This window comes from Alligator mississippiensis, chromosome 12 (genome assembly GCF_030867095.1).
Source record: "Alligator mississippiensis isolate rAllMis1 chromosome 12, rAllMis1, whole genome shotgun sequence".
Taxonomy (NCBI): Eukaryota; Metazoa; Chordata; order Crocodylia; family Alligatoridae; genus Alligator; species Alligator mississippiensis.
In genome coordinates this window covers 60364905-60389372 of record NC_081835.1, presented here as the reverse complement: position 1 = coordinate 60389372, position 24468 = coordinate 60364905, and the positions used below count along the sequence as shown (strand labels likewise).

General features: G+C 45.1%; 1 protein-coding gene and 2 long non-coding RNA genes across 6 annotated transcripts in view; 2 read left to right on the top strand and 1 right to left on the bottom strand.

The window, feature by feature from the left end:
* LOC109280268 (uncharacterized) overlaps nt 1-24468 on the top strand; it is an 88734-nt gene continuing 64266 nt past the window's right edge. Inside the window, exons 1-2 of one of the 2 annotated variants that reach the window (XR_002086512.2) lie at nt 1-1108; nt 4662-4847. This is a non-coding gene — a long non-coding RNA (uncharacterized LOC109280268). The remainder of the gene's footprint in view (nt 1109-4661; nt 4848-24468) is intronic. The other variant, XR_009455930.1, reaches the window with a different exon arrangement.
* Nucleotides 2174-24468, bottom strand: part of CFAP77 (cilia and flagella associated protein 77) — an 88361-nt gene continuing 66066 nt past the window's right edge. For both annotated transcript variants that reach the window (XM_014603718.3, XM_019475950.2), the window contains exons 4-6: nt 18837-18939; nt 16358-16459; nt 2174-2504 (exon numbers count right to left, since the gene is read on the bottom strand). In XM_014603718.3, coding sequence (XP_014459204.3) covers nt 2382-2504; nt 16358-16459; nt 18837-18939 — 328 coding nt within the window. In that variant the 3' untranslated portion in view covers nt 2174-2381. The remainder of the gene's footprint in view (nt 2505-16357; nt 16460-18836; nt 18940-24468) is intronic.
* On the top strand, nt 4855-16335 carry LOC132244480 (uncharacterized). Of its 2 annotated transcripts, XR_009455932.1 has the most exons (4): nt 4855-10723; nt 11509-11744; nt 11928-12006; nt 12231-16335. It is a non-coding gene; the product is annotated as an uncharacterized LOC132244480 (long non-coding RNA). The 2 variants fall into 2 exon arrangements; XR_009455931.1 differs by having other exon boundaries at nt 4855-11744.

Genomic DNA, 24468 nt, shown 5'->3' with positions numbered 1-24468 from the left:
TTCTGTGAACTGGGTCCCTGCCCGGTCATCACATTTCTACTGCTTTTGGTCACCACCAGGCTGCCTTGGATTTAACCTGTCAGTCAAGAGGGGAAAGGCCCAATAGTCCATTATCTGTCCCAGGTGCCATCCAGACTCTCTGGAGAACACTTTTATTTGACTCAACCATTACTTCTCCTTGCCCTCGTCCTCCGTTTCTTGGCATCCAGCCCCGTCACTGCAACACACTCAGTGCTCCAGCTAGGGGGGACACTCAAGGCTGCTTTGGGGATAGCTGCCTACACCCCTTCCCCTTCATCATCTCTTATAGTGCAGCCTTGCAAGGTGCAGAGCATGCCTGGTTCTCATTAACTTCTCCAGGAGAGGAGAGGACTCGATATCCCCCGGGACCAGACACCTGGAGTGCAGCTCTAGCCTCCTTTTCCATGCGCTAAGGTTTAGATTTTCTACAACCTGGTGGCACTCACAGGGCATCATTAAGACCATGGAAATTTGTTTAGTTCTGTTCTAATAGATCCCTGCAGGGAGAGAGAGATTTTATTAGAACAGCTCTTTCCCCTTTCACCCAGCCCTCCAATGAGCTGAGTGCTCACCTCACATGGCCACAGAAGTCTCTTTCTGCTGCTGGATTGGAGGCTGCATGTGACCCTAACCAGGCTGTGGCATGTTGTCAGGGTTTATTAGACACACAACTGCTTGGCTGCAGTGTTAAGGTTCAGAAGCCAAGTCATTTTTAGCAAAACAAGACATTTAAGGCCCAGCCTTCTTTCTCTCCAGCGTGGTGGGAAAGGTCTCTTGTTATACCCAACCTCTCTCAGCACAGCAAACCTTCCTGTTATTCTGCCAGTTAATTCAGAGCTGCTTTATTAAGGAAGCCCTAGTAGAGAGAGGGGGGAATACATAGTAGCTCTCTCTCTCCCTGCTTGCAGCTGGCCCAAGTGGGCTCAGGTGTGGTCAGGGTGGCACTTTGCTCCAGACACATCCCCACATCAATGGATTAACAGCACCTGCCTCTAAGGGTAGGCTTACTCAGAAATCTCAGGGAAGTTAGACATCTCTAGTTTGTTCTAAGCTTCTGTCCCACCAAAAGGTGCATGCTTCATCTCAGGTAAGCAAAATGTCTTTATTGCCCAGTTTACTCCTGCATCCAGGTAAAACCGTTCAGTATTAATGCAGGACTCTGTCCTCTCACATGCAGGTTTGAAAGCTCAACGTAGAGGTGGTTGTAGGTAGGATGCCCTGTGCTAGTTCCTGAGCTGTCTGTTTGATTTCTTGGTTAGCTATAAGAGCACCCAGCTGTCTCTTAGATATGTACACGGTTGCTGTGAAGCTAATGCCCTGCAAGGTGCTAGGGTGATGGGGCATGTGCAAGCACGCTGTGAGGAAGAGGTTATGCAAACAAATGTTTAAAATGTCATATTGTACCATGCATGACATGTACAATGTCACACGTGGTACAGTATGAGGTGTGCTAACAGCTCTGCAGAGTGGAACATGCCACAGGGATTTATGATTTAGCTAACAGATTGTCAAACTGAAATAATCAGGACCATTTTTGGAGGCATTTTCTTAATATAAGACACTGTGTTGGGAGCAGCTCTTTTTTTTAATCGTGTTGGTGCAAATGTTCTTTGGATCCATGCTTACATATGTGTCTTTACCCTATTCAGCATAATGCAGCTTCTGAGCTTGCTATTGTATATTGCTGATGGTATCGATTATAAGTTGAGTGGTGGATTTATTCATGGGCTGCACGGAAAATGCATAGGTCTGAATTGTACAACAGTTCATCGGAGCCAAATCCCTTTGGCTGGTATCAAACCAATAAACTAATTTCCACCAAGGCCCCAATATGGCAGAGTACTTCAGCATGTACCTTGACCTCACTGAAATTAAGCATAGTTGGGTACTTTGCTGAAGCAGGTCCTTAAGGACGATTTATCTTCCCATCCAGCGAGAGAGACATTTTCATTGGAAAACATTATATAAATGATGGAAACCATAAGGCTGTTTATCACCTCTAAGGTACAGTGAAGGGAAAATTCACTACTTTCATAGTAGTAATACTGTGGATTAGCTGCGGACAACTCTGAACACAGTAGTGGAGCAGGGTAGTTAACAATACATGCAGGTGTATGTTCCAAGTGAAGAAATCGATACAGCAAAGCAGAAACTTGTTGATAAATTTGTTCTTTATTCAGTTCTATCAATGTTAATGGAGGCTTTTTAAATTTAAAGAAATCTTGGTATAGCACATTGTACTATATGCCATCTTAGTATAGCACATTGTACTTGGAATAAAGACTTATGCTACATTGCTAACATGTCCTAAAAGGATTAGGATAGACCGACAGTGCATGCATTTTTTTTTTTTAGCGCATTTAGGCCTTGATATAAATACCCTGGCCAAGTGGACCGCATCTCGTAGGTTGTTCTGAATGGTAGACACTGAATGCTTTTTTATGAGCATCACGGCTTGGAAAGGTACTGAGATGTGGAGCAACCTATAATGAGAGAAGCGGATACATGCGATCAGTCACAGTGAGGAGAAAGTGAGAGGAAAGAGGCTTGGAGCATGAGCTGGGAAATGGACTGCAGTCTAGCTCATCAGCTCCTGGCCGTTTCAGGATGTCATTCCACGCTGTCCAGGAAGCCAGCTACCAACGTCCAAATGAAGACTGTCTGGTTGGCTTTCATGGTGGAGGTTATCTTTTAACACCCCCGTAATGAATGAGTCCTATAATCTCGCTGCAAGCAGTCAGCCACTGGAGCGGATGTTCTCGGGTGGGGCCGTGCCTAATAACTGCAAATCAAGTGGGCTTCCTTTTCAGGGTGCACTTATACTTCTCATTGAGGTCAGTGGGAAACACTGTTATGATAGCACCTGAGGCAGCCGGGATCAGGGCTTCATTCTGCTAGGTGCTGTATAAACATTGCTTCGGAGACTGCTCTGTTGTAAAGACACAGACTTGGAGAATGGAGTAGAGCAGAACAGGAGGGATCAGTGTGTGGGTTATATCACACTAGTTCCTGTGACTTTTGGGGTGCATTGTGGTAGTGATGGGGTATACACACGCAGAGCAAATATAGACAGGATATCTGCACGTGTGTATTCAGATAGCCCTGTGTATATATACACTTTGAAATAGTCTTTGCCCTCAAGATCTTATGAGCTAAAAAGACAAGACAGGCCGAGGGCATGTTTAGATGTTCAGTACCATTACAAATAAAGAATTTATTAATAGGAAACTTGATGCTTTACTGTTGATAGTCGGTTCTGAAAATGATGGCTACGCCAATTGCTTTCGCATAGCTGAAGTAAAGCAATAATTCTCTCTCCGAGTTTAAAAATAAGAGGGAGAGAACCAAGAATCTTTACAGTCATTATTTTTTCTCTTAAGACAGTGACTGAAATTTCAGAAAGGCAAGGATTTTTGTGGGTGATATCTTTTATTGGACCAATTGTATAGTTGGGAGGATCTAGACAGACAAGCTTTCAGGTATGAAATACCCTTCTTTCAAGGGTAAAAAAACCCAGTCTTTCTGGAGTCGGAGGTTCATCCCTAAAGTGATGTTGGCAGCAGAGTCGGGCCAAGAGTCAAAGATCGGAGGACTTGTATCACTGACTTCAATAGCAGAGCTGAGCCAATGCTGAACACTTTTGGCAACTCTACTCGTACGCGAGGACAACGGTGTCACTTCAGTGAGCCTTACAGATTTCCACTGACCATACAGAAGTACATTCAATTTTCACTGGCAGCAGGACACTACTTGCAGACCCATGGCTGTAGCATGAGACAACTTGGAGGACAATGCTGTATTGGGGCATATTTGGAGCCCTAAGGGAAGACACCAGGAGCTTACTGACCAGCTCACCTGGCGACTTTGCACAGCTGGTACCCTACTATGATCCAAACATAGAAACCGTAGACAATAAGGAAACTTAGCAGTGCCTTCTCCAAAGTTGCGCACAATCCATGGCTTCTGACCTCAGTATGAATAAGTGGGAGACACCAGGTGTAAACCAGGGGGCAAATTTTGTTTTAAAAAATGAGGGCTTCTTATAATGAGGGACCCTTGAGAAGTATGGATGAGTCCCCAGCCAGTAATTAGTCAGGACAGGGGTGGCGGTAGGTCAGAGGTCACGATATGACAGAGGTTGGTGCAAGAAGTCAGTGCCAAGCATTGCAATTCTAATCTGTGATTTGTGTCTAATTCTTATTTTAAGTGATTAACCAAAAGGCATCTCCCTAGAGACATTTGATAATCTGCACCATTATTCCAGCAGGGTTTGAACTACCATGCCGAAGTTACACATTAGATATGCCAAGTGAAGCAAATCGGGTGATGGGGTGCTAATGTCCTTGAATCCTTTTCGGACTGCACAGGCCTGCTGGTTCCCTTGTACGGTTTTGAAGTTGGCCTTGTTTTCAGTTGCCCTAATTAAAATCAACCGTGTTTAATCCAGAAACAACACTTTCATGTCAAGTCTCATAAAAAATCTCCATGAGATGTTCGCAGCTGGGATGCATTAACATCTGACCTTGCTTCTCACAGTTACAGGGGGGGAATTCTTACATCTGAAAAAAATGAATGTGTGTGCATATATGTGTGCGTGTGTTACTTCCCCGTCGATTGCCTCGCTCAACTTTTTGTTACAGAAAAGGGGAAACCCACCAGTCATCAGTATACCAGTGTGAAAATCCCTGTCATAAAGGCAGTCCGGATGGGGGAGTGATAAATGGTCTGAAAGACATGACAAGACCAAAACGCTCGGTGTAGAGCAGACGTTCCACACGGTATAAATGGGAAGCTGTCTACTGAACTCAGCAGAGGATCTGGGAGCGGTGAGTTAAGTGAAAAGCAAAGAGGTGTGCTAAACCTTTCTGTTTCCCAGAAATCTCAATTTATAATTCCTGTTCAGCACTTTGCATGTGCAAAGTGATGAGGAGGATCAGCTAATTTAGGCACAGGTACACTAGAGCTGCTTGGGAGAGTGACTGAATATTTAACTTGCATAACTGAATGATTTCATATGGCTTGTAAACATGCTTGTGACTAAACTACAAAGGGGTGCTAGTAAAATGTCATCGGGACGTCCCTCCCACCCTCTCACCGCTGTGAAGGGTTCTGCACCTGGTTGCAAGGAAATATATACTCTTATATCTGTTCCTTCTTTTAATATGTACTATCTACCTGAAACCCTTACGCCTGCGGAGCAAAAGCTTCCAAGCCTTGTGTAAGTTTTCACTTGAGCAACGCCCCGAACTCAGCCTGGTTTCCCAGCGTGCATGTGACTGAGTCATTTTTGCCAGTGACATAGGAAAATGGCTTGTACGCGTCTTACAAAAACGTGTTCCTCATTTACAAGATCCCAACAACCCCAGTCTTTCAAGTTGTCTCTTTCTTTCTTATCTTTTCCCCCCTTAAAACAACACCCAACACCAACATCAAGCTTGTCGATTTTTAAGGCGGGGGGGAGAGGAACGGGAAATGCGGCACAACGTAGGCGCCAGGTGCACAACCACCCCTCCGCGTACTGTGTAGAGCGTCCCCATGCAGACACACGCACGTGCAAGCGCGCACACACATCTAGATGCAAATGATTTCCGTGAAGCCATCACTTGTGAAGCTTGACAGAAAATAATGAGAAACACTAAATCTTTTATAAGGTCAACACTCAAGCAGCTGTCAAACAAGAAAAGAATTTAGCGAAAGAGCCGCAAAAACTTCCATCGCCTCATTAAACCCAACAGGGCCCGGGCCTGGCGTGGTGAGGAGACGCCAGGGCGCCTCCATTTTGTGTCAGTAATTTGCGGTGGAGGAGGAGGGAAGACGAAACAGCCAGCGCCGAAGGGGCCTAGGGGGAGGCTGGGGAATCGTTAGCGCGCCAGGAGCGGCCTCGGCTCCTAATTGGAAGCATTGGGCATTATCAACGGAGGATTTGCCTCAGCTCCCTGACAGCTATCTGGGCCTGGAATGATAGCCCACTTGTCAGTGTAAAAGACCATTAAAAACAAACCATTTTGATTTAATTGGAGGCGGTGCGCTGAGGGCCCAGGTGAGGAGCCTCATCAGCCGATGCTGGCTGCTGATGCCTTTTTCCCCCTGTATTGATGGCTTTTTTTTTTTTTTTTGGCTTTTTTTTTTTTTTCTTCCCTTCCCCTCCCTTTCAAAAACTGTCTGGGAAAGAGAAAGAGGTACTGAAAGATCCTTCACAGTCACATTGAGATCTGCTTTCAATAGGGTTGTCAACAAATGCTATGACAAGTTACAGAGCGAGGTAGGTATTTTTAAAACAGACGTTATTCTGTCCACAGCTGAGCCGAACTCGGAGGGTGTGTGTAGGATTATTAGGGTTATAAATACCGTGCCTTTCACTGCAGGAAGAGTGGTTAACATGCCTGATTTAAATTGAGGGTTGTTTCCTTTCTCCCTGCTTCCTTTTCTAATTGAGAAGGGAAATGCAGGGAGGAAAAGATGAAATATGTTGGGGGAAGTGATTATTTTGCTTCAAAAACACAAAGAATTTTAAAAAAAGTTAGGGATTTTTGTCTGCCTGGCTTTAATATACCTTGGAGCAAACTGATGCAGGGCCCTTGCTGAAAATGAGGACCTTGTAGGATGTTTCTAGATGGGCACCAAGAGTCACTGGCCATTTGCTCTTGGGTAAGAAGCCAAGAGGGTTTGGGGAAACTCATTCACCTCCTTGAACCATGATCCAGGCATATGCCTCACCCTGGCAAGTATAGGAGCAGACTGGATCTGCTAACTTCTACACTAATGCAGCATAGAAGCTGCCACGCTTGGCTGGACCAATGGTTTATGTAACCCATCAGTGGCAAATAATGGATGCGTTGGAAGAGGATGAGAAACGGGGTGTGTGCAGTGCAATCCATCCCATTACACCCCCACTTACCAGTAGTCCAAGGCTTAGGGGTGGTGCTGAGCCCGCGGTTACATCCCTGACTACTGTATTTTAACAGCCTCTGATGCCCAGGGGATCAATGGGACTGGAAAACCGGATCCCTCGTCCAGCATGTCGGTTGGCAAGCAGCTTCAGCACTTGAAAGCTGAAGAAGCTTGTGGAAAGGGCATGTGCCATACAGAAGGCATGGATCTGTGGTGTAAGTCGTGACACAGCAGTGCACACACGGGAGGGAATTGCTGAAGAGCATTTTTATTCTGTTTGCAGTAGGGCATTGATGGCAAATTGGGGGCCCATTTTCTTATGGACAAGTGTCCACAGGGTGTGAATGGCATCAAAATGGGTCCTTGTTGTTGGCCCTTGCTGGTCATCTATGTGGAGACCAGGTTTGACTGCGTGTCCTGACCTTGCCTTCTCACCATCTTGGCTCCCCTGTACTCTGTGGAGCTTTCGAAGGCTTCCTTCTCAAGGGCTATCAGGTTGGTATCTCCTACCAGCATTAAAGTTGTATGGTGTGGGTGGCTTTTTGAGGTTTTTAATAAATAAAATGTGGGAGGAAAACAATTATAAAATGGGTTTTCATTAGGGAGAGAAAAAATAGCCCAGGCCAGCTCTTGCCTGGTTAAGTTCAAGGTGTGTATTTGGATCTAGCAGTCTGTCTTGACTCCCTATGGAGATCACAGAAGTGGAGCAGCTGCAGATGAATGCCATGCAGTTAGGGGGTGATGGTTTCTGGTTCTGAGTTGGGGCCATCTCTGACTGACTAAAAGGAGAGAGAACCCTTTTCCCCTTAATAAAAAACAAAAAACTTCTGGATTTTTCCCCATCTCTCCCTTTCACCGATATAAATCCGGGATCTGGAAGAACTGCATACAAAGTCAAAGGCACGGTATAGTGGGTACTGAATGGAAGGGTGAACATCTGAGGAGTCCCGATGAGTGCTTAGTGGCACAATGGAGAAGTGAGTAGGTATGGCATGCACACGGAGATGGAGCCTGGCACAAACTGGATCTGTGAGGTTATCAGAACCATGGACAAGTGACTGGCAAGGGTCATGATCAGTGTGGCTGTACTGAGTGTAATACCAGCCACTAACAGGCCAAGCTGCTTGAGAAGAAAGGCATTTTCAAGCTTAACATTGGTGACAGCAATGGGGTGGGAGTCCTGCATCTATCGGCAGAACAAGTCTGACACAGGCAGCAATAAATTCCTTTGCTTTTCCACAACCCCGATCTGGAGAGTTCATGTCTAAGGGGGGGAAAAGGTAGTTCAGTGTCCCCTGGCCCATTCAGTGTTTAGTGCCTCTGCTGTACCTTTAGGTTTTCGTATACTGCTTGTCACCGAGGCTTTTAAGCTTCCACCAAGGATAGCTGCTAGAACTCGAGGTAGCACTTGCTATGGTTTTCTCTCCACTAGAAGCCAGTCTGAGACCTGCCAAACTCGTTTTGCTTAGGGCACCCGATGCTGTTGAGTCTTGGTCAGTCAACATTGCAACCTGAGCTGGATTTGAATGGGAAACTTAGTGATGGGAAGCACTTTTGCCCATTACTTTATTCTTTAAGCCTGCTCCAGGCCCCCAGGAGACGAGTTTTATAACGTTCGGCATTTGTGAAGTTTTTCTGTCCTCCTCATAGCTGTGAAGATAAATGCCATATCTATAAAGCTAGCCTACTGTGTATTCTGTGTATCAAACACTGGTTACTTAAGCACAGTCTAAGGCATTTCTGACAAGGCAACAATAGCAAGATTACATGAGCTGTGCTTGTCAGTTCGGTTCCTTAGACAAAGATAGAGGTGCAGCATTAAGGAAAAAAAAACAACACATCGAGAGAGAGTGTGTGTGTGTGTGTGTGTGTGTGTGTGTTAAACCTCAACTGTTAATTTTTATGAGGGATCAGACTGTGAGCAGATATCAGATCCCCGGTGAGAATCAAATTCTGGAGCCCAGAATTTTGCTGCAAAGTTTATACAGTGGGGATTCCTTAATTACTTTCACTGGAAATTTACCTGACAGTGCTTTCTCAGGTAATGCAAGGCATATTCGAGGAGAGCTGCTCATCCGTTGACAGAGTCTTTGATTTTGTGCTAGGTTGCAAATTAAGTCTTTTGCCAAGGTATCCTAACACTTGCTTGTCAATTGCTTATCGCTTATTCATATAGCATATTGAGTGTAGCTTGTTTTATCTGTTTGGGAAAGCAGTACATGTTGACAAATGTGTTGTCCAAAGTTGCTATGGGTTTTTTGTTTTTATTTATTTTTTAATATATAATTTATTTTTTTGGTCAAGTAAACAAGAAGGTTCTCCCTGGAAAGCAGCCTGCGTGCCGATTTTTGAGCCCAAACCTCTAACAAGTAAAGGGAAATGCATGCATGTCACCGACACAGAGTAGGTGCACTTGCTCTGATGTGCAAGGGCTGATTCTGCTCTCTTGCCTTGCTGCAGAAGTTGAATAACTCCACTGAAGTGGACCGTCATTCTGGATTCGGACTAACAGAACTCAGACGAGGCTGGCCAGCATCGGCCTATTGACATGCCAGCTTAATAATTAAGCATTTATGTTATGGCAGTGCCAATCAGGATTGGTGCAATGTTGTATTTCTTTTGCCACTCCCCTCCCCGAACCTGAAGCGACTGTTCTGATTAATTCTACACATGGCAAACAATGACCTTCATTCATGCAAAGAACCAGCTGCATTGGGTGAATGAGGAGCATAGTGGACACTGGCAATGGGCCAGGGGCTTGGTCTGCATGTTTCAATGAATGGTTTTCCTGAGGGATTGATCCCTGTTTTATCCCCTGGGAATTCAGTCCTACTCCTCAAAGGACAGACTGGGATGGGTGTTCAGAGGCTGTGCAGAGGGGGAATGTCCCTGTATTTTGCAGAATGTTGCATGTGCACATATGCGATTACAGATAATCACATATATACCCGTTCTGGTTTTCAGTGTGGGGGGGTTATATCACTTTCCCTGAGCTCATTAGAAATTGGCCTCTTTAATTCCCAGGAAATTTTTTAGTGAGAAGTTAAATTGGTTGCAGATAAGAAACCATTGCACAAGCAAGAAAACCCCAAAAAATCAACCAGAATCTAGGAGCTGAAATGTAACTACAAAGAAAGCAACTGCAAGAGAGAGCGGTGTCCTTTCCTTTCTGTGGGTGGGTGGAAGCTTCCTGTTGGGGTAAGCGAGGGGTTAACTTGAGAGCTATTTCTGGTTGTGTCTTGTAAAAAATAAATAAATAAATAAAAAATACCACAATTCAGCAACTTTCACTAATGAACTGCACCTTGGCGTGTCACTGGCTCCCCACTACCCTGTTTATATCAGCAAGCCGGGCAGCGACTGCAGAGCCGGGGGAGCCCAGGAGACTGGAGTCCGGGTTAGCCTTCCACAACGAGACGTTAAGTAAGAGCAAACAGTACGGCGGGTGAAAGCTTGTAAATCAAATGCTTAGCTTAATAGCATGCGCCATTATTCCAAAGCAGTGGGGCTGAAACAGAAATCCAAATGAAAATATAGTCAATTTGTCTATACTTTAGTGACTGAATGACTATGTAATGTCAGAACCTTGGCGCAGAAGAGAATGGGCAGAGGCAATTAGTGAGAGGGAGCGAAGCTCCTTTGTTTTCTTCCTTTCCCCACCCCGCAGCAGGCACTAGTTTGCAGCCATGTGTTGGGCCTCGCTGGATCCAGCGTAGACTCCAGTCTAAAGCACTGAAGATCATGAAGCTCTGAGTGAGTGAGCCTCTCTGACCTTCGTACGCTTGGAAGATGAATATCATTGTCATTTTGGGTAATTCTTTCTTTTTACTTAAAAGATAGAGTTGGGTTATTAAGTACAGAGTAATTAAAAGAAAATCATTGTCAGACCAGATCTTTCTTGAAGAAAGAATAACCCTCCCAGTGAAACAAATGCAAGATGAGGCTCAGTGTTTGCCAAGCACTTTGGAGAATATATGCTAAGCCAGGCAGGGGCGGGCAACATGTGGCCCACGAGCCGGATGCGGCTTCTATCTGGCTTGAGGGGCCCCTAAAAATTTAGAAAATTAATATTTATCTGCTCCTGGCTGTCTGTCATGCAGCCCTCGATGGCTTGCCAAAACTCAGTAAGCGGCCCTGTGCTCGAAATAATTGCCTGCCCCTGTGCTAAGCCTCGAGTGTGAGCACTGGAGATTGTCTTCATAGACACTAGGGCTGGAAGGGACCTTGGAAGATCGAGTCCAGCCCCCTGCCCCAGGGCCAGGAGGTCAGCTAGGGTCAAATGATCCCAGCAAGATAGACATCCAAATGTTTCTTAAAAGAGTCCAGAGTAGGTGCTTGCACCACTTCTGGAGACAGTCTATTCCAGGCCTTGGGGGCTCGGACAGTAAAGAAGTTTTTTCCTTATGTCCGGCCTAAAACGGTCTCGGAGGAGTTTGTGATCATCTTGAAGAAGCTTTTCATTGTGTGCCCCATCACTGCCACCACTGAGCGGGGCTGTAGTCATCTTGTTTCCCTTCCCCAAGGGAGGACATGTGCTTCTGAAGCATCAGAAGTGAATACAGGGACACACTGTTAACCAAGTTTTCTCGGTCGCAGATCTTCAAGTGAGCCTCGGGGTATACAACTGCTAAATAACAACTAGCATCTTGCCTTATGCAACAATTGGGATAAATCCACTGAAAACGATAAAGTCCTATGCAGACAGAGAGATCCCTACTGTCAACTGGCTCAGGAAAACAACGGCATGTTTTTACTGGAAGGGATGTCAACCCTGTAGCAGAAATGTTTAAACCTTGTGCTTCCCCATCCTGTTGGCTGTGCTTGTGCGAGGGGTATGTCTGTGTACATGCATGCCTTTTGTGTGTCTTTGGGAGGTGGGGGCGGGGGCCGTTAAGTCTCTCTGGCTTTTCAAGAAATCTCTGAAAGGTTTTGGATTCCTTTTGGTGCAAAGTAGGGGAGACTTTGGGAAATCTCCAACTTCTGTGGGATAGAAAAATCTTCTTGTCTTACCCCAGTGTGCAGCCCCCCATGGCAGAACACACCAACGTAAGGGATGGACATCTGATAGCAGCATCAGCCCCTACCACTGAAGAGGTTTGTTTTAGCCTTCAGTTTATTCTGGTTAGATAATCCTCTTGGAAGATCCTCTCCTGACTGTGAAATGGCCCTGTTCGGGGTTCAGGAGAGAAGCTGTCCGATACTAAAGCAATATTTTTAGAAGAGCTTCACTTTCCAATTGCTTATATGGGTAAATTTGTGTTGACACAAGAAATCTTGAGCTCCTTCTTGTCAGAAAGGTGTTTAATTGTTTCTGGCAGAACTCGGATTCAACATCTGTTTCCTGGGGAAGGACACGTGAGATCATCGATCTCTGACAGGCCCAGCTTTAGGGAAGAGTTCTTCCTTTCATAATAGGAAGCATGAGGACCCATCAACCTACAAGTTCTTTATTGGTGAAGAATATAAAGGCGTCTTGAATGTGGAGGTAAGCTTGATTATTTTATTTTATTTTTTTGAGCCCACCTGGAGGGGAGAAACCCCTCTCTAATGACAGAGGGAGGCTTGACTTGGGGAAGGACCCAGGTAATAACTTGCCAACTATGGTAACATGATGGCAAGCAGCTGAAAACTTCTCCCAATGAAGTGTGCAGAAGTTTCGCCCATGGCTTCAAAGATGGAAAGCTCAAGTTTTAAAGGCCTGATCCAAACATGTCTCAAAAGCAGAGAGAGACTTTTCACTGTCTTCATCGGGCTTTGAATCCGGATCCCTAAAGTGCTTATCGGTGGAGTGTGCCTGACCACAGGGAAGGGGTTAAACATATGTCAGTGATTAATTGCAATTACTAATACCATACAGAGTTCATGATTAATGCCTTGTCCCGGAAATGAGAGGACAGAAAAGCAGTGATAACTGGTATTGACTGGCTCTGCTAGGTGAATCCTTAAAGGAGCACGCAATACAGATGTTTGTCCCAGATGTATTGAGAAAAGGCATGACACCTGCCGGTAGCACAGGGCTTCCAACTACCTCAGCTCTTTCAAGAGGATCTGCAAAAGATTTTAAAAACTTGTGCTGGGGATTTTTTTGCTCCTTTCCAATGGGTAAGGAGAATCTGAAAGGGATTTTTTTTCCCCCTCACTTCTGTTTCTACCTCAGAAATATTAGGAATGCCTTATCTTGCTTATCTTCTTGCTGGGGGTCTCTAGGGATGCCTTCTGTTTGTAAGCTTTCATACCTTAAACTAAGTGGGAGATGGTTTATATGTTAAGGTGTCAATGCTTTTTTTCCCCTTCCCTACCATCTTCCAAAATGTTAAACAGGCATTTAGGCTAAACGGGCATTGGACTGTTTTTCCTTTTCCTTTGACTGCAAACCCCTTTGTGTCTCAGATCCTGATTCAGAAACATATATAAGCACACACATAAGCTTCCTCCACAGCCAGCAAGGCCTCAGCATGTACTTAGTGGTATGTTACTGAATCTGGGCCTTCACTGCTGAACTTTCACTCTTGGTTTTTATTGCAAGGCCATTGACTAGTTCTCCAGTCACCAAAGTCTCTTCCAGACTAGACTAGATCTGACTCTTAAACTTCTTCTAGGGTTAGGGAAGAGTCATCAAATGATCAGCTCTCACACTGCACTTGAAACTCTTGTTCATCACTCACTGGATACTCGTACAACAAAAAAATTTGGAAAATCATCAGACGGGTCAACACATCTGTTGCCTTCAAAGCAAACTGAATTCCAGAATGGAGCCAATTGGTGGTGGGAGGAATAGGTTGGGCCAGTAGAAAAAGAACAAGGTGTAGAGCAAGGAAGTCTTGAGTTAAGACTCCCGGATCCATCAGTGACTCCTTGAAGCAAATTCTTTCTTTCTTAGACTTAGCATCATTTAAAAAATCTGCTTCCGGATGAATTTGAGGACTGATTGTTTGTAAAACACTGCCAGCCCCAAGTATCACTGCATTCACAGTGCCTTCCACCAGAGGGTCTCAAGATATTGTAAAAATCTGAGCCGAACCGTACAGCCTTCTCTGCCACCCAACCCACACACCGGGAGATAAATACAGTGTTGTTATAACCATTTTACAGATGGGGAAACAAACACTGAGCTGGCCACTTTTCAGGTGGTCTTTGGATGTAGTATAATGATAAAGGAAACCAGGCTGCAATGGACAGTACTAGCAGCTTTCCTTTCTGTGCTGTGCCAAATATTTTAGCAAATGCCTATGCAAAAACGCTATCTTGCACCCCCGTTTGAAGTTCGGGTGCATCTGATTTTTACCTTGGTGAAAAATACAAGAAGGGACTGCCTTGCACAATTCCAGTATTGTCCCTTCATGGAAAACAAGGGTCGGAAGGGCCCTCGGGAAGTCACGTCTAGTCCATCCCCCTGCTCAAAGCAGGACCAGCCCCAACTACATCGTCCCAGCCAGGGCTTTGTCAAGCTGGACCTTAAAAGCCTCCAAGGATAGAAAGTCCACCCCCTCTCTAGGTAACTCATTCCAGTGCTTCACCACCCTCCTAGTGAGAGGTTTTTCTCCAAAATAACTTCCCTTGCTGCAACTTCACATCCTGACTGGAATTAATCGGGATGGAGAATGTGATCAGACTTCATCCAACTCTTTCAAACCCTGATGGATACCAGGGTGCAGTTTGGTTTGGCTACTTTATGTTAACTGAATTGTTTCATTACTACTTACTTACCTGCTCACAAAGGAAAAATATTTTAAGGCCAGGATCTTGCAAAGCATTGAGTAGCGGTATATGGCATAAGACATCATGAAACTCCTCATCACCTAAGTGTGCACCTTCTCTGTTCTCTTCCTATTGCTGTATTGAGATGAACAGATTCACGGCTACACAACAGGATGACTTAATTTCCGGCTGCAGAAAATCTGAACCCCAGATGAGTACTGTATTTCTTGATATAAGTTCTAATATAGATAGATCGGATTGGGTGTCTACAGCTGAGGAAAGGATAAGCTTCTCCGATTTAATGTTGTAAGAAATGGAAAGATTATGGAAACTCTGTGCCTCGGCAGAAAATTGGCTTCAGCCTCCTTTCCTGGATGCTGCAGATGGAAGGGTCCCAGTAGGCCAAAGCAAAAGCAAAGCGGAGAGAGAAGAGGAAGGAAAAGCAGGGAAGTGGGGTGGCATATCTGCACTCTCTTAAAAAAAAAAAAAACCTGGCAACAAATGCAGACAAAACAAAAAGCGGAGGAGAGTGGAAAAGAGAAACGGAGAGAGAGTCTGAAAAATGAATAGTGATGGAAAGGTCCAGGGTGAGAGGAGCTATAAAGAGAAGGCTCGCCCCAGGATCTCGTGTGACTTACACAATCTGTTTAACAGCGATCGGTCATGTTCTTTCCCTGACACTAGCTGCAGCAGCAGCAGCTCTATGCTGACAGGCAGCTGGGATAAATGATTACTGACATATGCTAATAGGACAGACTTAGGCAGGGCATAAGAGGAATACATCAAGGTGTTGCAAAACACATTTCTTGGTCAAAACTCTCCAACTTGTTCAAGTACATTAGCTTCAGGGAGCTGCAAATCCTCGGCGTTGTTTAAACTGCAGTTAAAAATCAACAGAGTGGCGGAAAATAACCCCCAAACAATGGGCCTGCTCAGAGGGCTGAGAGGTTCTTTGCAGTGGTATCTATCAATGCCAGATGTGATCTTTTTTTTTTAATTAATTATTTATTTTTTTTGACCATGCGAACTCCCCACAGGTCTTGGATGCTCTTGGTTTTTCTGCTGTTTCCCCACCCCCGCCTCAGCCCAGCTCTCTTTTTCCCTTCCTCTGTAAATGCCCCCTGGCTCTTTTACTTGCAGCTTCCCTGTATTTTGCACCACAAACAAAAATACCAGAATTCAAACAAGTGCCCTAGAGTACAACAGGATGCACAGATTAATACCGCAAGATGTTTAGATCCCATGCTAGAACGTGCAATCTTAAGCTTGACTCTGATCTGGATCAATTTAGGCAAGTGTCATGTTCCTGAACAGACCCTCCATTCAATCTCGGGGGGGGAAAAATATTGTCAACCAGACAGTTTAGAGAAATGCCGAGAGTGCAGGTTTTCTGGAAATCTTTAATTCTCAGGGTAAAAATACTTCTTGAACCAAATTAACCCAGCGTGGCATGAATGATTGATGGTGCAAACCAACAAGATGGCCTGCTTTGTAAATGGCCATTTTCTCTACAGTAATTCCTGACCATTGGAGGAACATCTCTTGCACTTTTTGAGCATCCTAACTTCAAGAGGTGATGCTAGTACTAAAGATGTACTCATCTGGTAAGGCCATTTAAAATGCCCACCTTGGTGATATGATGATTAAAAACCTTCCTTCTGAGTTATCTGCTCTTGGTTGGGTTTTATTTAAGCTCCAAGTATTGCATGTGCGTCTATTGTGAATTTTAACTATGTGTCATACGCACCTTCTGAAACTGGGGCAGGTGCCACAGGGAGTCCACTTTCACAGGTGGTGGGTGCTTCCTGAGAAGGGTGGTACGCGTCTCGCATACTTTCTTCTTCTGCAACTAAAGGCAAAGAAGATGTGTCAAATAACCATGGAAAAAACAAGCCAGCTGTACTGTATGGCTATTGTGTAGGATGAGCTACTACCAAGATGCAGCGGCAATTTGGACCTCTTTTTTACGAGAGAATGATCATCGCAGGAACCGCAGCCGTTCCCTGATAACAAATCCTTTTTTGGCATGATGGCTTTTAGGGGCAGTCACTGAATACAGATGTGCACAGTATCACCTGTATGTGAAATTAGTGCACTGCAATAAACTCTGGTGCACACAGTGCCGGAGTTTATTGCTTCTGGGCACCATGTTTACACGTGCACCTGGGGCCACACCGTGTTGAGCCAGGGGGCATGGGATGGGGGTCAGCTTGCCAGCGTGGGGTTGCTCCGACCTGGCTCAACATGCTGTGGAGGAGCTGGCTGGGGCACAAAGGTATTCCAGTGCAGCCCCTGCACCGAAGCACCCTAATGCCCCAGCCAGCCCCATCAGCATCTACACGTGCATTGCTGTGCACTAAATAATGCTGCCACAGGATAGTACTTGTATTGACTTATGGCGGCATTTATTAGTTTACTGTGGCCTACTAGGGCCACATGTGTAGATGCAGAGACTTTTCTGCAGAGCTAATTAGGCAGCTCTGCCGTAAATGTCTCACGTAGATGAGCCCACTGGCATTTTTAATTGTTCCGAGTCTTCCTATCATAATAATTGTTGTTTTATAGGTAACATTTATTAGAGAAAATCTTGCTCAAGAGAATCTTGGTGGCTCACAGGTGTAGCAAGGTGATATAAAACTAAGGGGAAGCATTGTTTTATCTGCCACTGAAGTGCAGCCACCTCTGGAGAGTCACTATGGCAGCTGTGCAAAATGCAAAATGGAGAATAACCCATCTGAAACTGAATCTTGGAGGATGTAGTTCTGACATGACCATCATGACGCTAGGAGTTGAGGAGGTGGTGTGACCCAAAAAACCCAGTGTTAATGACGGCTGGTGGTTAGGACCTCTATTCTACAGTGCATCATCCCAAAGGGATGATGACCACCATCAGCACAAAGTCCAATACTCTGTTGGAGCGGTGGGTTGCGACAGACTCATGATGCAAGAAGAACTCTTCCTTCATTCCTGCAGTGCGCAGATTTTATTTTATTTTATTTTATTTTATTTTATTTTATTTTTTGACTGCCCCTCATTCAAGTACTGGGCTGACCTGGCCGTGCTTTGTTTGTAACACCCTATGGGCTCATAGCCTAAGGGACTGGAGATGCTTTTTCATAGCCTAAGGGACTGGATGTAAGCATTTTTGGCTGCACTGTGAAACTCCAGGGGTTCTGTGTTTCCAAAGTACAGCCTCATAGGTAGGATTGTGGCCCTTAATTCACTAGCAGGTGACTGTAGACTTCAGGAATTGGTAACATGGGGTGGGGAAAAGAACACAATAGGTGCTCTCCTGGATAAGAAATCAGTCATTAATAGATCCGAATGTTTTCCACCATTCTAGACTGCAGCCATAAAATAGCTGCTAATTAAAAACACTGTCTTCTTGCACTTTAACTATAAAGCATACTTTGTAACAGCAATAATCTCATTGAAATTGGTCATTACCATATTAGCTTGACTCTTTCATGAGCCATTAACTAATAAACCAGTTGTTGGTTGCTTTTTAAATGTGATTATAACATTGCTGGCTTTAATAGCACTGTGTTTCACACACTAACAACTTCTCTAACTGCTGGAGTCTGACAAAGTAACACCTAGATCGAGCCTGGTGCTTTTATTTCTTGTAAAATGGGTTGCCACATGTTTTAGGATCAACTGTGGTTAGTCTGATGTGTTTTGGTGAGGCTGCCTAGTTGAGGAATACGATTCCTTGAAGGATGAACGTAAGGTGACTTTAAACCTGATTTGCGTTGATGCTGTGGCCTCTTTACACTCTTGCAAAACAGACCTTAGTAAAAAATTAGTAGTAGTAAGCCCATTCCTCTTAGCTGCTATGGGGCTTTTCAGTTACCCTGCGCACCTTAAGGCAGAGGTTTAAAAATATTTATGCTCTTAAAAATGCAGTGCCCAGCTAATGGGATTTATAAAAAGACCTGCATGGGTGAGGTGCTTGCGTCTGTTCAGATCCAAACATGCATCCTGTTTGCTCAGCTAGGGGCTGAGGCTCATTCCTCAGGCCCTACATAGTGGGGTATGTACACCCTTGCCCATCACACCTTCCAGCCAGAATCATTCACAGATGCTAGGGTCGGAAGGGACCTCAACAGATTGAGTCTGAACCCCAAGCGTACATCCAGCTTGGATACAGCTGTTCAACAACAGACAGCAAGGTTATGCAAGTTTAGGACAGGAAGTGATGAGTATCATATCCAAAGCGCTATTACCTCTTTTTTCTCTGCTTGCCGGGCCGCAGCTGCTGCTCTCTGTTGTTCCACCCAGACTTCTTGGTACCTGTGCTGGAGAAGGTCAAAGATGGGTGTAGAAGGCCTATAAAAAATAAGACCGGGGTCAGATCCTTTCCATGTTTAGCCCCCTTGAACAGACTTGGATTTATCTGCTACTGATGATGAAATGCAAGCAGCAAGTAAGCTGCGGGTGAAGCAGCAGTTTTGAGAAATGGGAATTAATTTTGTTAGGAGGGCCCTGCAATAGTTGTTAGGTATTGCACAGGTTCTCTCTGTCCTCCAAGCCCCTAGGTACGTGGCGCTCATCACAACCAATATAGAGCATCAGCTTTCTAGCACGTTCATCAGCTGAGGACCAGACAGACTTGTGCCCACAGCCTGCAAGACTGGGTCGGCTGGGTTTTCTGCAATGCAGGTCTCTGCTGTGGTGAAGGGATCGCATGAACGCCTCATCCTTGGACCTGGCTGGAGTTGGAAGAGACCATGCTCTCTTGCTGTCTGGACTTGAAGCAACCTCGTGGGTCACCCAGGAGCTGAGGGGGAAATGATCAAAAGGCGAAGTGAGCCTTCACATCGGTATCCGAGAGCTCTGAGCCGTGAGCCTGGACCTGACAAGCCTCAAGCAGTCCTGCCTTACGTTGCACTTCAAGCTGACAATACAGTGCTAGTTGCCTGAGAATTAACAAGGGGACGTAAAGAGAGTGAGGTGGTGTGACGGGAGACCCTGAGGTCCATTATTGCTTCCCTGTACCAAGGAAGCTGAGCCAGGCTGCAGAAGGGCTGAGCTGGGGGCAATTCCAGAGCCTGGGAGGATCTCCCAGCTGTCTGAGAGGTGGAGAGAGGACGCTGATTAACCTGCGTGCCTAGCTTTTTAATATTCCATCACAAAAATGACCCCTTTGTGCACAGAGGGGCAGGCTGTTAAAGCAAAACCACCTGCCTTCCTGCACTGATGGAGGGAACTGACATTTGAGCAAAGGTTTTCCCAAAATTTCAGTCACTCGCTGACCTGAACGGCTGCCACTAGAATAGAGAGGAGACTGAATTAGATATGGGAGCTGTACAAAGATGCCATCGGGAATGAATCATGAAGATTGTACATCTCCAATCCCTAGCATTTTAGTCTCTTTCAGGCGTTTTATGTGATTCCTTGGCTCATTAACAAAAGCAGCAGAAATGCAAACAGAACAGGAGGTGAAGAGGTAACATTACGATATCGCTGATTTTTTTGTTTTTTATGTTGTTTTAAATTCAGGTGTAGGAAGGCATAAAAATAGTAATTTGTACAAGAGTCATGTCTACAGGCCCCAAGTACAATCCACACTTCTTGCTACTAGCCATTGTACAAACACGAATAAAAGGCAGACGTTGCCCTTGAGAACTTGCGGTCAAAATTGGACAGAGAGGAAAAACAAGGACAGATTATTGTGACCATTTTACAGATGAGGAAGGGATTGAAGGGACTCGATCAAGGCAATGTAGAGGGGCTGTGGCAGTGGTGGGCGCTGAGCTCAGGGTTTTGGAGCTTCAATGCAGTGTTTTTAAACAGACCCTCCCCTCCCCCCCCAAATATATTCTGCCTCTCTCAAATTATGTTCTTATTGTTGGCAAAGGGACAGGAAACCTTTTGACCTTTTTGTGGTATCCTGAAATGTTAAGAGGAAAAATACCTGACTTAAATACTGCAACAACTGCAGTTATTTGATGCAGCTTTGGACCAGGTTTCAGCACAGTTGCTGCTCGCAACTGGATAGAACGGTGACATGGCTCGGCCACGGAGATCAGGCCGCATGCTCGGTGTGCATGTGCCATGATTTGGCACCATGCCTGTGCCATGTGGCCGTGACAAACCGCAGTATAAAAAAGGTAAAAATGCAGTGGCTTCTCAGCTGCTCTCCTGGCTGCCCAAACCGAGCTGGCATTGCACAACACGGTATGAGGCTAGACTCGGAGCTGCGTGCGTGTGTCCCCTGATGCCTTTGCGGCAGGTGGGGCAGGTTTGATTTCACCAGCCACAGTGAAGGACGGGGACAGCCACGGGAGATGCACTAAAGCAGAAAATGCCCTTGCTGCGAGGGCAGCTCGCTGGTTCATCAGCACACTTCTACAATGTGCCTTTTTTTTCCCCCCCCCTCTCCGGCAGCAAATATTAAACTAAAAATCTGCAAGTCCAAGTAAATGAAGGGGATCTGCTGCTTAATATTCTCCACATCCTTCTCCCCCAGCCCCTGTCCTTCTGAGGAATTCTTCCATCTCGCCAGCAACCTGTTACAGCATGTCTCTGCCTAGATCTGTAGCGTACAAAGCCTTTCGCTGTCACTAGTACAACAGGAATGCTCTGTCTTCCCTGCTGCTGCAGGCCAACTGCTAGATGCCACTTACTGCAAGAAGCTAATGCCATTAGCTAGCAACCAGGGATGCTATTGCATTCTCCTCCTATGCCGGGAGACTGTATTCTGTTGAGGGAGCATGTCCTCTGGTCCGTGCAACCAATCGTTTCTTCTTGTGCCTCTCAGCTTCCAGCAGGACTCCATCTGCAATCAGTCGCAACCAGCTTTTAAATGCCACTCGTGCCTGGAGAATTTTTTAATAGTGCAGGAGGATGCCAGCAGTGCGTATGCAAATAGTAACTCTTCTATTTCTTGTTCCTTCACCCCTGCGGTGACTTTTATTACTTAATTATTGCCCGCCACATGCTTCAGAAGAGTCTAATCTATGGTCGTGTTTTCTAATGATACTAGATGCGCAATCTAGCAATATATATCCCAGGAGGCCATTCATATCAGAAAAGACATCCTTCTACAAACCTACCATTTCATAGATCACATGCTGCAGGGCTTTTCGAGCGTTTGCTTACAAATCGGCTGCTGATTCTAATGATTCGCCAACTGGTTACTACACAGACACGATGCTAAAGATTGCAGTGACTTGCGCCTAGGTTTTCAATCTCACCCTGTCGGGGAATTTTTATATTCTAAGCTGGGCAAATTGTTGATGAGGAATAAAAGAAATGATGCAAAACAGGTCTGGTCCCATCACGTGGCAAGCTTCCTTTATGCACAAGAGCAGGCTCCTGTGGGATTCTTGCCAGCTTCTCTGTGCACATAAATCAGGTAAAAAAAAAACAAATCTACACACAGTAACTTGTTTGCTTGGCTGATCCTCTTCATGCACTGCTTGGATGATCTAGTGGGATCACCGTCCCCAGAAATATGGTTCGTGTATGTTGTCATCAACAAGTGGCTAATATAACACCAGCATAGGCATCAGATGGGTGCAGGAACAGGAACTCACTGATGGCATTTGCACTGCAGTGTAGAAGAAGGTTGTATTGGGATGATACTGCAACCAAGTAGTGATCCAGTCCCCTGTCACTAGACATTCCCGTGCCCCTTGGTGCTGGCTCTGGTCACCATCTTTGTATCACCATCTCCTTGCTTGTGCAGGCTAGTGACTTCCCACAGCAGCGACACTTCCCCGTGGACTAAGTTTCTTCCCTACACCATACCTCACTTTTCTCAGCTGGGATGTAGGACCCAGGTTGAGGGAGAACGTTGTGCTATCTGTGACTCATGCATATTTTGTTACTAAACAGAGGGCTTCAGTCTCCAACGCCGTCAAAACAGGACCTCCTACGAGCACCGATTTCTTTTCCCTATGGCACACGCGTGTTAAAGATGAAAGCATGGTAGGTGCCTAAGCTCTGAATATAGGCTGTGGTTATTTACTTTGCAATAGCTGGATGTGTGTTCGCATCGCCACAGCCGTGACTAATTTATCATCCACGATAGACTAGCTCGTGGGTGAATGATTAGAGTCTGCAGCTGGTTTGCAAGCAAAGGCTTGAAAAGATAAGTTTGGGTTGAGCCTCCTCTTCAGTGATTTCCACCCCCCTCCCCCCATCTTGTGATTAATGACCTCAAAGTCCTGATCCAGAGAAGTACATAAGCTGATGTGAAACTTTAAAGAAAGCAAGTCGTTCCACTGACTTCAGATGGGGCTCGTATGCTTAAAGTGGCGCTTAAGTGGTGCATTTGATCTATATAATGCTCCGCCTTCTGGTTTTTTCTAGGATCCTCTGAGATAAGTCTGGAGAAAAAAGTGAGGGAAGGGTTAAATAAGAAAAAGACCATTACAGTAACTTGGACCAGGAGAAATTTAGCGGGAAGTCCACTTTTGAGAGCCATGCTCGGGCTCTGATATCAATGGCACAGAATTTGGGCCGTCCTGCAGTATCCCATTGGCAGCCGACCTAGGGAAAAATGTACTCCCGGTTACCATTAATTAAAAACAAGAATCAACGACCTGCTTCTAGCCTCATTCTTTCCATGGTCATGTCCACATCGCTGAACATAGATATCATTTGTTCTGAACTGGGCAGCCTTTTGTTGTTGCTTTTGTGGTTTGTGTGCAGATGCTGGACGGAGGGTGGGGAGGGGGTTGAAAAAAGCCAGCGAGAACCACTTATTGTGGATTAAAACTGAGCTTTTTCAGAACAACTTGGATCCCTTTTGTTTGGCACAGGGGCGCTGCCATGGGAAGAAGAGGAAAGAAAAGTTTTGATATGATGTAAAGAAATTATTTATAACTGGTTGGGGGGGGAATTGGCGTCTTCCTTTTATAGTCAAATTCTTGGAGCGGTTTTGAATGTTGACATTTCCTAAATATTTTAACATTTATTTATGCACATTTTCAAAACTATTACCCTTGGAACACTTGCTGTCTCTCTAATAGATTCTCCTGCTAAATTACTTTCAAGAGACAGGGCTTGTAACTACATTCAACTGAAATGACAAGCTCCTGTGAACTTGGTTATACAATAGGGTAGCTGATCTTGGCAGAAATCTCTCGGAAAAGAAACCGCCGCCTTCTAATGGGTTATTTTACTGTAAAAATAATGTTAAAAAGTATAATAAAGTATTAACCATATTAAAATAAACCAGTGTAGGCCTTAAATGAGCTACAAACTAGTTAAATCTATTCCACTCAATATGATCCTTCAGTGCTTTTGCAACTGATACCTCGGAGCTGGGATTCATCTAAAATGAAGGCACCAGGGACATGCAAGGGAAATGGTAATTATAATTTGCAAACATTAGGCTGACACTTTTTTTGTGTATGTGTGTATAAATTCTGACAGCTGTGATTTGTGTGCTCCGCCAAATAGTGCTCTACTGAGATTAGAGGGGCTCCTTTTATGGCAGGCCATCATCATATCTGCAGCTCATTAAAACTTTGTGGAGAATGAGAACTTGCAGAAAACAGGAAGCCGTCAGAACCTTCTGAGGGACTTTTGGTACACGCTTGTTGAAAGGTGTTTGAGAAGAGAGCCTTGGGTCTGACAAACTGGATTTTTAGTACGCCTCTCCGTTCACAGTGGGGCAAAATAATTGGTCATCAGTGACTACTAATTTGGTTTAGTAGCCAGAGGCATTTTTTTTCTTCCCAGAAAATCAATGACAGCGCAGAGGTCTGTTCAACGTGATTCAGCTCAAGACGGGTCCTCATTTAGTTCTTGATGCTCTTTCCAGTGGAGACAGCTATTTTGTTAAAATGAAATTAAAATCTATCTATAATATTCAACTGTGAGAAGAGCGCCAGTCAGTGCCAT